The sequence below is a fragment of the Vigna umbellata genome, chromosome 4, assembly GCF_029865625.1.
Source record: "Vigna umbellata cultivar VRB3 chromosome 4, Vumbellata_1.0, whole genome shotgun sequence".
NCBI lineage: Eukaryota > Viridiplantae > Streptophyta > Magnoliopsida > Fabales > Fabaceae > Vigna > Vigna umbellata.
In genome coordinates, this window is record NC_142168.1 from 23,548,578 (window position 1) to 23,562,105 (window position 13,528).

At 31.0% G+C, this 13,528-nt stretch overlaps 1 protein-coding gene across 1 annotated transcript; it reads left to right on the top strand.

Moving 5' to 3' along the window:
• The first annotated feature begins 514 nt into the window (after nt 1-514).
• Nucleotides 515-8,739, top strand: LOC148199631 (protein REVEILLE 6-like). Its single transcript, XM_088114219.1, has 8 exons — nt 515-833; nt 2,675-2,732; nt 5,444-5,567; nt 5,646-5,810; nt 5,967-6,080; nt 6,617-6,726; nt 7,265-7,324; nt 8,240-8,739. The coding sequence occupies exons 1-8, from the start codon at nt 601-603 to the stop codon at nt 8,297-8,299; spliced, it is 924 nt and encodes a 307-aa protein (XP_087970345.1). The 5' UTR covers nt 515-600; the 3' UTR covers nt 8,300-8,739.
• The last annotated feature ends 4,789 nt before the right edge of the window (nt 8,740-13,528 follow it).

Sequence of the window (13,528 nt, forward strand, 5' to 3'; positions counted from 1 at the left end):
ATTATTTTTTTAATATATGGCAAAAACATGTCTATTTAATGTTTGCCTTTTATTGCTATTTGGATTGGCCTATGGTTCTTATATTCTTCAATATTATGATCGAACTCATATTTTAAATATTTTATGTGAAGTTAGGTAATCTATAGATGAAATTTGCCCAACTATCTATTATCATGTTAAGTTCCCATCTAGAACAAAGTAGAAGCAATAATAGCACACACAAAAAATTAAAAAAAGTATTATGAATTAATAAAATAAATTTTTGTTCTCTCTTAGGAGAAATAGAAAATATAACTATTAATTAATTGAGTAGAAAGTGATTAAGTGAAGAGAGAACACATTTGATTTTCTGTTAAATTCCTTTTAACAAAATTTAGGCATCTAAAAGTTTGAAAATATAACTTTAGAAAAATAATACAAATTATTAACTATTTTAACATTTATACCTAAATAAATAGTTTTTTTTAATATTTCTCTGTGTAGAAATAGCGCCAGTCGTATACCATACCTAACAATTGTTCTTACATAAATTTGCCATACGTTTCGCCACAAATTCAACGTTAAATCTCTCTCTCCTCTTTCTCTCTCTAGAATCTTTGAATGGTATCCAAAAACCCGAACCCGCCGGAGGGATTCTACTTGGATCCGACTGTCATGGCTCTCCCAGGGATGCCTCCCTTCGCCTCCGTCTCTGCTGCTGCTGCTGCCGCCGTCTCCGCCTCCAACTCCTCGGAAGATGCAGCCAAGAAGATCCGTAAGCCCTACACAATCACCAAGTCGCGGGAGAACTGGACCGAACCAGAACACGACAAGTTCCTCGAAGCCCTTCAACTGTAATAAAGTTCGCTCCTTTTATTGTTGTTCAATTCTGGTTTTGCTTCTGAGAATTATTCAGTGATTGAGGTTTAAAGCTCGGTTGAGGTATTGAGTAGTTGAATTTTAGTGCTCGGGGATGGTTTTCTGAGTTGCATGTGCTGAGTTGTGTGTGAGGGTGTGGGAATTAGGGTTTTGGGGTGGGTTTGGCGGAGGAAGAATTGGGGTTTGTGTTTTATGACGGTGAGTGTGTTAAAATGGATAGGGTAAAGCTTGGTTTTTTATGCTGCTTTAACATTGTCAAAGCAGTGCTGAATTAAGGGCGTATTTGGTGTGATAAAATGTTTTATGTTTTTAATTTATCTTTTCCCTAAAGAAATGGGTATTGTTTTTTCTTTCATTTTTAAATTTTTTAATGTAGAAATATTTAAAAATAAGAAAAAATGGTTGGAAAACAAAGTAGGATTTATTTAATTGTGAATGAAAATAGGAGAAAAATTAAAAACACAGGGAAAACAGGTAGAACACGTTATCTCAAACCAAACTGGTCCACGGGTGTGGTATTGCTAATATTAGCATGGATTCTCGTTAGAACTTAGAAATGGTGAATAATGTGATGGGATGCTTTAAAAGAGAGTATTGGAAACCGAAGCTAGTTTCTTTCAAAATGTTTTGTTACATGCTGGCATTGACATAGTTACTTATTCTTTATGGTGTCTAATTATCATTGCTGGTTGAAACCCTGTCTGGCACGCAAACCATGGTGAAGGAGTTTAATTTGAGATATCAATTGGATAAGTGGTAGATTCGGGATCTTAAGCAAAGTTTGAATGTCCATACCAAGGACAGAGAGTGGGGATTGGGGACATCTGGACAATACTCAATATTTTAGTTGATACTAAAGCAAAACAATAAAAGTTCTATTCAACGTACCTTGTAATCCTCCGATTGCTTCTATTACTATTGTTGGCTGGGGTTTAACCAGTTGAAGATGGCTGTCGTCTTCCCTTCTGACCAGTGCTTGCTTGGCTCCAAATATGGACTAGCCGGAATAATTGGAATTAGTTGTTTGAACCTTTTACTATTTCCGTTCTGATCTTTCCACTTGTAATTATAACGAAAGCTGATTTTTCCTTACAATGATAAATAAGCTAGTAAGAATAGGTGCATTTGAGCCCAAAGACATTGGCAATCACAACGTTAACAAAATAGATCAGACAAAAGAAAAGGATTACTGCACTAAGTAATCTTAAGAACATTTTAATATATTTAAGATTTCTTTTTCCTGCACATAATGCCTATATTTTGACATGATGTTTCTTCTTGGGATTGTATTAATGTGTGTTATTAGTTCATGATAGGACACAGAATTACCTGAAGCTGCATTAATGTAGATTCCTTAGTTTAATTTATATGATCATATTAGGAAGATTATTACCTCTTTTGGTTGAGGAAAATATTATTAAGTACAAATAAGAGATATATATAAGTGAAAGATAAGAACTCTACCTTAAAAGGAAAAAAAAAGGATCTAATGGGCCAAAGTGACTAAAAAGGCGTAGTTATGTGAGTTTTTTGTCTTTCAGTAATAGAACTTCCATTGAAACATATATTAGGGCACCAGAGAGAAACCATATACACTGCTATCCAATAAAATATTATTGAAAATAAAAATACTGTTCAAATTATCTTTCTCTTTATTTTAAATTTTGGAAAAACTTGATAATGTTGTAAATCATTGGATTATTGTGGTGGACAGCTTCATTGAGAGGTCATACTTAATACCATTCCCTAGTGTTGCAATTTAAAGCTAGTATTTGTTTCTGCCCTCACATTGCTTTGCTCCTTCATTTGTTTACAGGTTTGACCGTGACTGGAAAAAGATTGAAGCATTTGTTGGATCAAAGACTGTTATACAGGTAATTCTAATGAGCAAAAATCCCGTTTTTGCTAGAAGTGCATAATTTTCTTTAACATTTCTGGAGTTAAGTATAGATATTTCATTTTAGCTTGTACAGTTAAAGTATGCCATCTCTCATTTTCTTGTTAAATTTTCTGTTCTCAATTTTTTGGGATGAGATTCAATAGATCCTAGGCTAGAAAAGGCTTATGCACAGTTAAAAATTTGGGCCAGGGTATCATGTTAAGTGTGAACATTACGTAAAAATAATTTGAAATCCTTGGTGTTGGAATGTCGTTAATTGATTATGTAGTTTTCAAATTTTCCCGAAGGAACTATATCTTGTTGGAAATTAAATGTCAAAAGATAGGTGATAGGACTCCTAATAAGGATCATGGGAAGTGCACATGGGCTTGTTACTCAGCAAGGAAAAATTATAGAAGGAATAGATAGGCCCAAAATATGGAATGTGTATGTAAGAAGAAAGAAAATGGGGTTAGGAAAAGAAATAGGGAGAAGTTAGTTAGGATGGGGAATGACGTGTCAAGAATCCAAGGATGGGGGAAATTCTGTTATAAGAGAGAGTAGGGAGAGTGTGGGGGTACGGGAGTAGGAGGTTGTGAGTTGGTTAGGTTGGTTAGGAGGAGAATAATCCTCTGGAGGAGTCTAGGACTCTGGGGTTTTCCTTGTGGCTGTAGAGCTTTCAGCTCAATCATCTTTTTACTGCATAATACTCTAAATAATACAACTTTGATATTCAGTAATTGTTTGGTTTCTATCAATAGGTCTTATTCCCACCCACCCCAAAGAAATGCTCTTTATTCAACCATATTCTCCTTGATTCACCATGTATTTCTCACTGTCATATTGTGCTCGCTGCTATAGTAAGGTTGGTTTGTTGACTTGCAGTCCATTTAAGGAAGGTTATATGAGTCAAAAAAATGTTAAACCTAATACCCATTTTACTCCTGTTTTTGAGGCAAGATACTTTAATTTAAAATTTGAGGTATAACGTGAATTTCCTGTTCTTTCTTTCTATTCAATGCAAGTTATTGCATTATAGTGTTATTGAGCTTTCTATTACTTCATTGTCAAACAAATTGTTTATTCCATAAACTAGATTAGTAGTATAGGTATTCTAATTGTGGTCACTTTGTGATATATGTTAATATATGCATCGTTTTAACCTTTTGAATTTTAATCCTTTATCATTAAATTATTGTTACAGTTTATACCCATCATTCATATCATAACTTGTTACTCTCTTAAAAAATGTCATGTACCTAAAAGCTTAGGTGTTAGATGCAGATTCAGCATGGTTTTGTAATCTTTAACTTAGCTACACATGTGGGTAGGGAATGGTTTTTCCTCTGAAAGAAATAATGAAAAATTGCTTTTGATGACATGCTGATTCTTTTGACTGAAAGAAAAGCAAGTGTGACAAGGAGGAGTATTTTATGTTAGATATTATTTATGACAGAACATTTAAAGTGTAATTTGATCCATGCCACTGACCACGCTTAGTGGGAAAATGCTTTTTTGTTGTTTTGGTTGAGACAGAAGTATGGAGCTGAGCTGGCTTGAAAATCTGAATATAAATGAATGTTTGAGTTGTTAGGGCTTGTGTTATTTTTTTTTTTCGACTTTAGATTTCAATTTCCATTCCTTAAGGTAGTTTCTGGATAGAGAATCTTAAAAGTTCTAAGGAATTTGAATTGCATGGGAATTTACTTACTTTAATTACATTCCTTTCATTTTCGTAATTCTTTATTTTGGATAAACAATTCAAATTCATATTATATTTTCAATTCTTTGTGCAGATAAAATTATTTAATATCCATCATATGTGAAATTAAATGAGTAATTATATAATTTTTTCATAGGTAATCTTTAACTACAAAGTCAAATATTAAGCAGTTTGTGATCTGATTTTAATGTAATTTTGTAACTAAAAATGTATTGTTTAGCAAGGAGGGGGAAAAGTAAATATTGTTAACATTTTAATAAATAAAGTGTAATTTTGTTTCATATAAACTAAAAAGTATATATATTTGCTAATGGATAGAAAGAGGTGCGGAAGAGAGGGCAGAGTGAGGGCGAGAAGAGAAGTGATAAAATGATTGGGGGAGGTGTGAAAGAGAGATGCTTAGAAAAGGGATAGAAAGGGAGGAGCAGCGTGGATAGCACATACGAAAGAAAGGTCAGAGATGAGAGTTTGCAGTGACACTGATAGAGAAGAGAGGAACTACAAAATGCTTTTATTTTAGATGTTATTCGTGTGAAACTCTAGGGAAAGAGAAACATTAAGCTGAAACCTTGTGTTTCTAAGACATCGTAGGTGCTTTATTTATATTGAGAAAAGAGTAATTCAATACAATAAATAGAGGAGCTTTGATATCCTCTAATAACAAAGATATGATGTGTAAATAAATAAAAATATTCCTAATAATACATATATAATCTATATTCCTGATTATATAAGACCAACTCCTTATTTCTATAATTTCTATAATTATAACAATTTGAAATCCCTTCATTTTACTTGAAAATAAAACCTCTTTAAAATTCCCAGCATTATGAATTTTATTTGCATTTGATATCCAAGTAACTCATTTTGATATGCTATATGGTTTTAAATCCATTTAAAACTTGAATGCCTCTTTCAATTCCTCATCCAAATTCACTATAATTTAGCTTAAGGACTAATTATAATTTCTACTGGGTTTGTAGATACGTAGTCATGCACAGAAATACTTTCTCAAAGTTCAGAAGAGTGGAGCAAGTGAACATCTTCCGCCACCCAGACCTAAAAGAAAAGCAGCACATCCATATCCCCAAAAAGCTTCCAGAAATGGTAATAATCTTTTGCCATGTTTTTTGTAGACAATTTAAGTTGATTTACATCTAATAATTCAAAATTGATATCTGGCAGCTCCTGTACTCCCACAAGTATCAGGATCTTTTCAATCTTCATCTTCTTTGCTTGAACCTGGATATATCCTGAAAAATGATTCCCCAGCAATGCTTAAAATTCCTATGAACACTGTGGTGTCATCCTGGTCAAACAACACCTTGCAAACTGTCAATTTATCCCCTGGTACTAAATGCTACAACTTTCTGTACCTTCTTTATTTTATTGATCCTGGGATTTTGTTCATGAAAAGTAGACTTATTATTGAAGATACTTGTTGAGAATTTTTTTTAGATATACTAACTAACTACTTATGTTTGCTACATTATATGTGTATTGCAGTGACAAAAGTGAACAATCCTTGCAGTAGTGGTGAAAGCACTCCTAAAGTGCGCCCAGCTGTTGAATCTCATGGTCAAGGACCTCATCAAGGGAATAAAATCCATCCATTGAGAGGCAAGGGTTTAGTAGTTTTCCTTTATAGTTTGAAGTTGATTTTTTTATGGTTACATGCATGCATCATGAGTTCACGGAATATTGTTATAGGAAATGTTTGTCTGATAGTGGCGTATAATGTACATTCAGTGTGTGCTTTACGTGAATTTTATGCTAAAAACTAATTAAATGGGATTGAAGTAACTTAATTTTCAATCTTGGATACGGATTGTCTTATGCACAAAAATTTCACTTGAACTGTGATATAACTGGAATGCTGAAAATTATAAGCTTTCAGCTTTTATTTGAATTCAACAAGTATGATGTTTTTGGGACTCATTTCATCTCATATTCATCATGTCATGTCTCCAAAGCTGTTTGAATAGCTTTATTTATACAAACTCCCACTTTAACCCTCATACGGACAGACTTAAAATTTCCTTATACAAATATAACTTTTTCTTGTCATGCAAGTTTTACTTTTACAGTAATATTGATTTTTATATTCATTATTGTCTTGATTTTCAAATTGACAGTTTTTAATTTTTGTTATGCAGTTCTTCCAGATTTTACTCAGGTATATGGTTTCATAGGCAGTGTATTTGATCCAAATGCAACTGAACATCTGCAGAAGCTAAAAAAGATGGACCGTATAGACGTTGAGACAGTATGTTTACGTTCCTCCATCTAGTATTTGTTATTCTTTTCAGCTAGGTTGGATTGTGTTATAGATACTTATCAAATTGGTTTTTAATATGATTCAGGCAATTAATTACTACTCCTTAAGTGTATTTTGGTCTCAGACTGGGTTTTCTAGAATCACTTTGAAATACCAGTTAATTTGATTTTAAATTAATTTCCATATGTTTGGTTTCACACTAAATAATTCATGCTGGATATAGAATTGATTCAGAATTGAAACTACTTGATTAGCTTTTGCATTGGATAAAAAGTTGTATGCTGACTTTAGTTACTAACATGCCTTTACAATAAAAACATCCAAACATAAATCACATGATCACATCACATAAAGGCAATTTTAACCAAAATCAGTTTTGTCATCATTCATCCAGACATACAACTAAGTTGACATTGAAGATTTATTTGAATCTGACTTTTTATTAGCTCATGTCTACTACAGTTATATAAATGAATTTATGTTTGTTCAAAAGTACTTACAAATAAATTTTCATGGATATTTTTAGGTGCTACTGCTAATGAGAAACCTGTCTATCAATTTAACTAGCCCAGATTTTGAGGATCATGTAAGTATTTATGTCCCTGATATTTAGATTGCTATAAATATGTATATGTCATGATGAATAATTATATAAGTACCGTTTGTCTTTATAATATAACTATCATGTGAGTTCATTTTTGTAAGTGTTGTCTTCTTTTTTCCTTCATTTTTTACTGCCGTGTAAGTTTGAATAAGACTTTCACTGTTGGTGTTGCAAGTGATCTTCTTATCATTTTATCGTATGTATTTCTCTCTCTCTCTCCTAATAAGGTATTTCTTGTCATCTTATCAAAGGAAGCAAAAGAGTATTTATAAAAACATGTTAATTTAGAAACAATTATCAATACCAGTTACTTGTTAACTCCATTATGTCAACTAATCAAGTGGTTGATATTCTGTAAACTGTATACTTTTTGGCAAGAAAAATGAAACTTTGTTATAGCCTTCTTCTGGATACCAATGTTTCATATGTTGTCATGGAACTTATAAAATACCAGGCATGCGTCTATAGTCTCATTGTACTATCTGTACTATCCTTATTCATTTTGTACTTGAGCTAGTTCAAGAAACATTAAACTGGGAGCCTTTTAGTAACGAGTTTAATTATTCATTTAATCCTTATAATTGTACAAACTTTACCTGTCCCTATCCTTTAAAAGCGTCCATTTTAGTTCCTGTGTATACCAGTTTTATCCCTTTAGTCCCTATGATTTGGTCTTTTAGAGTTGAAAATATTTTCCTGTTGGTCTTTATACTTTAAAATCATTTATTTTAGTCTTTAAAGTATAAATTCATATGGACTAAAGAAATTAAAAATAGTATGTATTAGGACTAAAATGAATGATTGAATTAATTGGCTGAATGGAATCTCTTAGAGGAAAGAAAGAACAGTAAGGAGCTGGATTTACTAATGTGCATCCATAATTTTTCATTCATACAGAGGAAGTTGCTTTCATCATATGAGGTTGAACCAGAGAGAAATAACTATCAATGTGGATAGAGCATGCACAATAACAAGTTGAAGAGTTCTAATGAGATGGAGGCAGAAAGTGGCTTCTTCTCCCATCAATTGGATGCAGTCATGGTGTTACTATCTTCCATGATTTGGTAAGAGCTCATGGAAAGGCACAAGGTGGAGATGTTGGAGTAACAGCTAAATTTTTACCCTGCACTTGGTTCTTATTGCTGTTGCTCATCATTGTAGCTAAGGAAATCGTTAATTCTCATAATTCAATCATGACTTTGCGTATATATGAATCAACCTTTCAAAAAGAAAACAATAATGTGAGAATGTATATAGCTATTTCTTAGTTTTATAGCACCAATAGTGTATTAAATTTAACCAAATATCAAATATTTGGAAACAAGAATGTTATATTCTAGTTTTGTGAATGTCTGTACAGCTCCTAATATTTCTGTTAGGTTCAACCAAACATTGAATACTTGGAACCAAGAATATTAAATTTACCTATCTAAATGTTATATATGGAAATGATTATAATAAGCAAGAGTATTACATTCCAATTCCATTGCATTAGTTAAATTTTTTTTTTAATTTTAAAAGATAACGTTAAAAATTTGTCAAAACGACCAATACATTTCTAATTTGATAAATATGACTTTAAACTGTCCTTTATAGCAGCGGTCTGCATATTGTTACTACTGTCGCGAAATGTAGTCTGCTTTAATTTTTTTACTTTCTTTATTAAATAATATTTTTATTGAATTTTTAATACTATAATATAGTAATAATGATTAATGTTTTATTTTAATTTATTATATTTTAAAGATTTAAAAGCATGAATAAATTTATCTTAAAAATATAATTCAATTATTTAAATTTGATTTAACAATTTCGATCTTTTTATTTTCAATTAAGTTTTCATTTTATTTGTATATAAAAAAAAGTCAACTTAGTTCCTTCTTTTATACTGGCTTAACCTTTCAGGTTCTGTTTGTTTTAATAAATATTACATATTTTCATAAATGTATAGCCGGAAAAATATAAAGTGAAATATTGATAATTTGATCCACACAACTTTTATATTGGAAAGTTAGAAATCGTGTTGGGAGAAGACAACATCTCCACAATAAAATTGTTTCACTTTGACAAAATTTACTCATTAATATTTTTTTTAATAGTTGTCAATTTTAATAGTTCTCTAGGAAAATTACACCATATTCATAAATTTAAAGAAATTCTATTTCTTCTTCAAACAAACAGCATTGCACTTATAAAGTTAAAATCAAATAAAACATAAATAAAATCATATTCAACATACGATAGTGAAAAAATAAAGATCACACAACCCTCCACTTTAAACTCCTTCTATTTCAAGATTATTTAAAGTGCTTCTAGACTAATTTTCAAAACTTTTTTTTTGTAATTTAAGTTTTAAACTTCATTTAATCTTATAAAGCCAACTTATAAATTATAAATTGTATATTATAAATTATAAATTGATCACAAAGTTATACTTTCAATTAAAATTATGAATAATTGATCTACATTTTCAGAAAAGTAACTATTTTATTTATTGAAAGAAAACATCAATGCTAAAGCAATTATAATAATAAGATACTTTATAAATCCTTACTAACAGATACCTCATTAAAATTAACTATATTGAAATATTTGAAGAAGGAAGAACAAAGAGAAGAAGATTTGAGGAAAAAAGTTTAAAAGAAGAAACAAGAAACATAAAAAATTCGTAATATTCAAAATTATTTTAAAAAATGTGATGAAATATTTTAGAAGCTTTTAGAAAATTCTAGGAACTTACAAATTATTAAAATAAAGAATGAAGTAAAAATGTACCTGAATTCAATTATCAGCTGCTGAAGTTTCACATTATACTCAGAATTTTGGTTATGTAAAGCTGAATATACCGCATTGATTATTTTTTTAACACTTTTTTTAATGATTTTTTAACCCTTCTACGTCTATAAGTAAAAAGTTCCACTTTTGTACTGTAAAAACCTAGAAAATAGAATATTTGATAAGTGTATTAAAATAATGAGATCGAGTATTTTATTATTAATAGAATTTTTTAAGCTTGTCTCATTACTTTAAGAACACTTTATCTCTCTAAAACCTTTTCACTTCGTTCTCTCTCTCACTTCTCTCTAAGAGTTCTTGATCTCAAGTCATATGTTCGATGCTCAGGAGGTGTCTATGTGATCCTAGCGTTGAAGGCTATCTCTTCAATTGATCAATTTGTTCATTAGAGCAAGTAAGTAAAAAACCCATTTTCCTTGGTTTTTAGGGTTTTTGATCATGCACGACAATTCTATTTTGCATGTATCAAGTAATCTTCTTCCTTGATTCTTGGTTAGTTAGTGATTCTAAGGTTGGTTTCATATCATCAATCGGTAAAATTGTAGGTTTTATAGAAATTCCTTCTGCCGCAAGTAATCGACGGAGCGTTTAAAGGATCTTGAGATGTTGAGTTCAGGTAAGGGAAGCTAGATAATTGTTTTAATTGAAGTATGTGGTGTGAGTTGATGGTATATAAGGATTAAATTGTTTAGCTAGAAAAGTGTTGTTTAGTGTTAGTAATAATTTAAGTAATTGGGTGAAATTCATGCTTTGAATGTTGATGGATGTTGTAAACAGGTGTAATCTGTTGTGTGTATGTTTATGATGTTGAAATTGATGTTGATGAAGTGAATTGTGCTAATTGAACTGTTAAAGGAAAAAAGAGTAATTTTGGTTGTTGGTTATTTGGTCTAAAATATAGTTTAAGGTAGTGAAATAGTGAGAAATGGTTGGTAAACTGATGGGATGAAGTTGGAGTTGTTTATGAACTGGTTTGGGGTCATGTTCAACACTTTAGATGGTAGAGAATTTTGTTTGGAGCGAGTGGTGGTGTTTGTGTAGAGTTCAACGTGGTTTAGAACTCAAATGGAGGAAGTGAACTAGTGAAAATGTGAGTTAGGGGTTTTGTGTGCAAATGGTCAGTTTGAGAAGTCTTAGTAAGTCATTTGGGACTTGTTTGAGTTCCTAAGTTGCTTGAAATTGTGCCACAAGTGGTAGAATTCAATTTGAGTCTCTAAGTTGAGTTTTTGGTTGAGATCTTGTAGTCATTTGTTAAAAATGAGTTTAGAAAGGTTTAGGCACACTTAGTTAAGTATAATTGAGTATATAACATGATCTAGGAGGATTAGAAGTTGGGAAAAATATATTCATTTGGTCAAGAGTGGTTTGAGGTGATAATTCTACAATTTTCGTGCTGCAGAATTATGCAGACTCGTTGAGCGAGTAGAGTTGCTCAACGAGAGGACATGAGGTCTGGGTCACTGTTTCAGGGCTTTTGCTCAACGGACTGGGTCGCTAAGCGAGTGAGTTGGGAGTCTAGACCACTGTCTCTGATCTCGCAAGCGAGAGGGTCGCTAAGCGAGTGGGTTGAGGTCTGGGATCACTATCTTTGTATTCGCTCAACGAGTGTGGTCGCTGAGCGAGAGAACTCTGTGGTCGCTCAGCGAGCTTGGTCATTGAGCGACTAGTTCAGAGGGTGTCTTATTCTTTCTTTTCTTGTTTTCTTATGGAGTGGAGTTACATTTCTATTCATTGTGAATGATGTATAAATATGTATGAGATTTTATGATCAAAGAGGTGGTGTGATGATGATGTTCAAGTTATGTGTGAAGTGTGAATTTCAAGTACCATGTGAGAAAGGAATTCCAAGGAGGAGTATCCTAAGTTGGTTATGTGGTGTTATGTATTGATGTAGGGGCTTCTAGATTGGGGAATGATCCTGACACTCTCAATAACCTCATTTCATGTAGAGATGGGTGATTATGTCGTGAAGAGTAGTAGGAGGTCCTAGTCTATGGTCATTGGTTAAGGCTATAGATGTTTGACAGATTAACCTTGGTGTAGGGTATTATTGGTGGTGGTTGAGGATGCGGTTATTATTATTTCTGAGTTAGGTTGCTCCACCATACACGGGTGCAGTTCCCCATGAGTCCGATATCAATGCATCTATCCGGATAGTAAAAAGTGTTTCAAGTGGATTGGACAAGTTAATGTGTTGTTTGATTCATAATATGCATGTATATTGTTATTGTTTTAAATAGTATGTAAAATCTTTTGATACTCTAGCTTACCCTTGTTTTTCTGTGGTATGTCTTTGTATGTTGTTTCTCTTTTGCAATGATCACCTTAATGGTATGAGCTTAGGAATACAGTCTTTTCAATTGGAGCAGCTGAGGTGGGAAGTGAAACTTATAGTATAGGTAATTATTTTGTTTTTCAGGTGAAATTTTTTGTATTCACCAAATTTGTAGTTGTTGTTCTATCATTATACATGTAATGTTCAGTTTAGTAGTTTTATATTACTAAATTTAGGATGTTACACAAATAAAATTAGTAAATTTCGTAAGAATTTTAGAATCTATAAAATATGATTAATTTTAGTATTTTGAAAATATAATGTTTTTTACCTTATATTCTCATATTGAGAATCATTATTATATTTGTTTTTGAAAAAAAAAATGATAGGTAACATATTCACCCTAAATTTTTTTTTTTAATTTTTCCTTATTTAATGTTTATTTATGCTTTTTCTGGATGGTAAAACATAACGTTCTTTGAATTGAATACATCTTCATTAAATTCAAAAGGACGTTGTGAAGAAAAGTATAAAAAAAATGTTAGTTGTTACTCTTTCACCATAATTTAATCATTTACAAAAGATATGAAAAATGTCGACTACTAATCTTTCACAATAATAAAACTATCCATATGTTTTATAAAATTAGGATACAATGTTAGTTTGTTTAAATACTTATCAAATTTCTTTTAATTTTAAAGAGTTTGAAACTTGTATTTTCTTTAATTCCTAATACAATGAAAAGCTAGAAATGAAGCTAGTTATTTTATATTTGATTGAATTTAACTAAAATTTAAATTCTCATAAGTTTATATCTTTTTTACTAAAATCTCTCATTAACTTTTTATATTTTTTAATAAATTTTTTACTGTTATTTTTACTTATTAATATAAAAAATATATTATATAACTATGAATAACCAACATTTATTATTTTAGTTAAAATATTTTGAATAACTGTAACATCCCAAAATATATAGCATAAACCATATAAAGGAGTTATCATATAATAATATTGTAAGACACTTAAAGATGTTATAATAAGATTACAATTATCCTAAGATAACCATAAAATTTAAAACTTTAAAGAAGTTCTACACAATCCCAAAGCTATAA

What these genes read in the sequence shown, in the direction of transcription:
- LOC148199631 (XM_088114219.1), top strand. Translation starts at nt 601, where the DNA reads ATGGTATCCAAAAACCCGAACCCGCCGGAGGGATTCTACTTGGATCCG. An exon ending in CCAAAAAGCTTCCAGAAATG is followed by an intron (nt 5,568 to 5,645) that starts GTAATAATCTTT and finishes GATATCTGGCAG; the next exon opens with CTCCTGTACTCCCACAAGTA. An exon ending in ACCGTATAGACGTTGAGACA is followed by an intron (nt 6,727 to 7,264) that starts GTATGTTTACGT and finishes GGATATTTTTAG; the next exon opens with GTGCTACTGCTAATGAGAAA.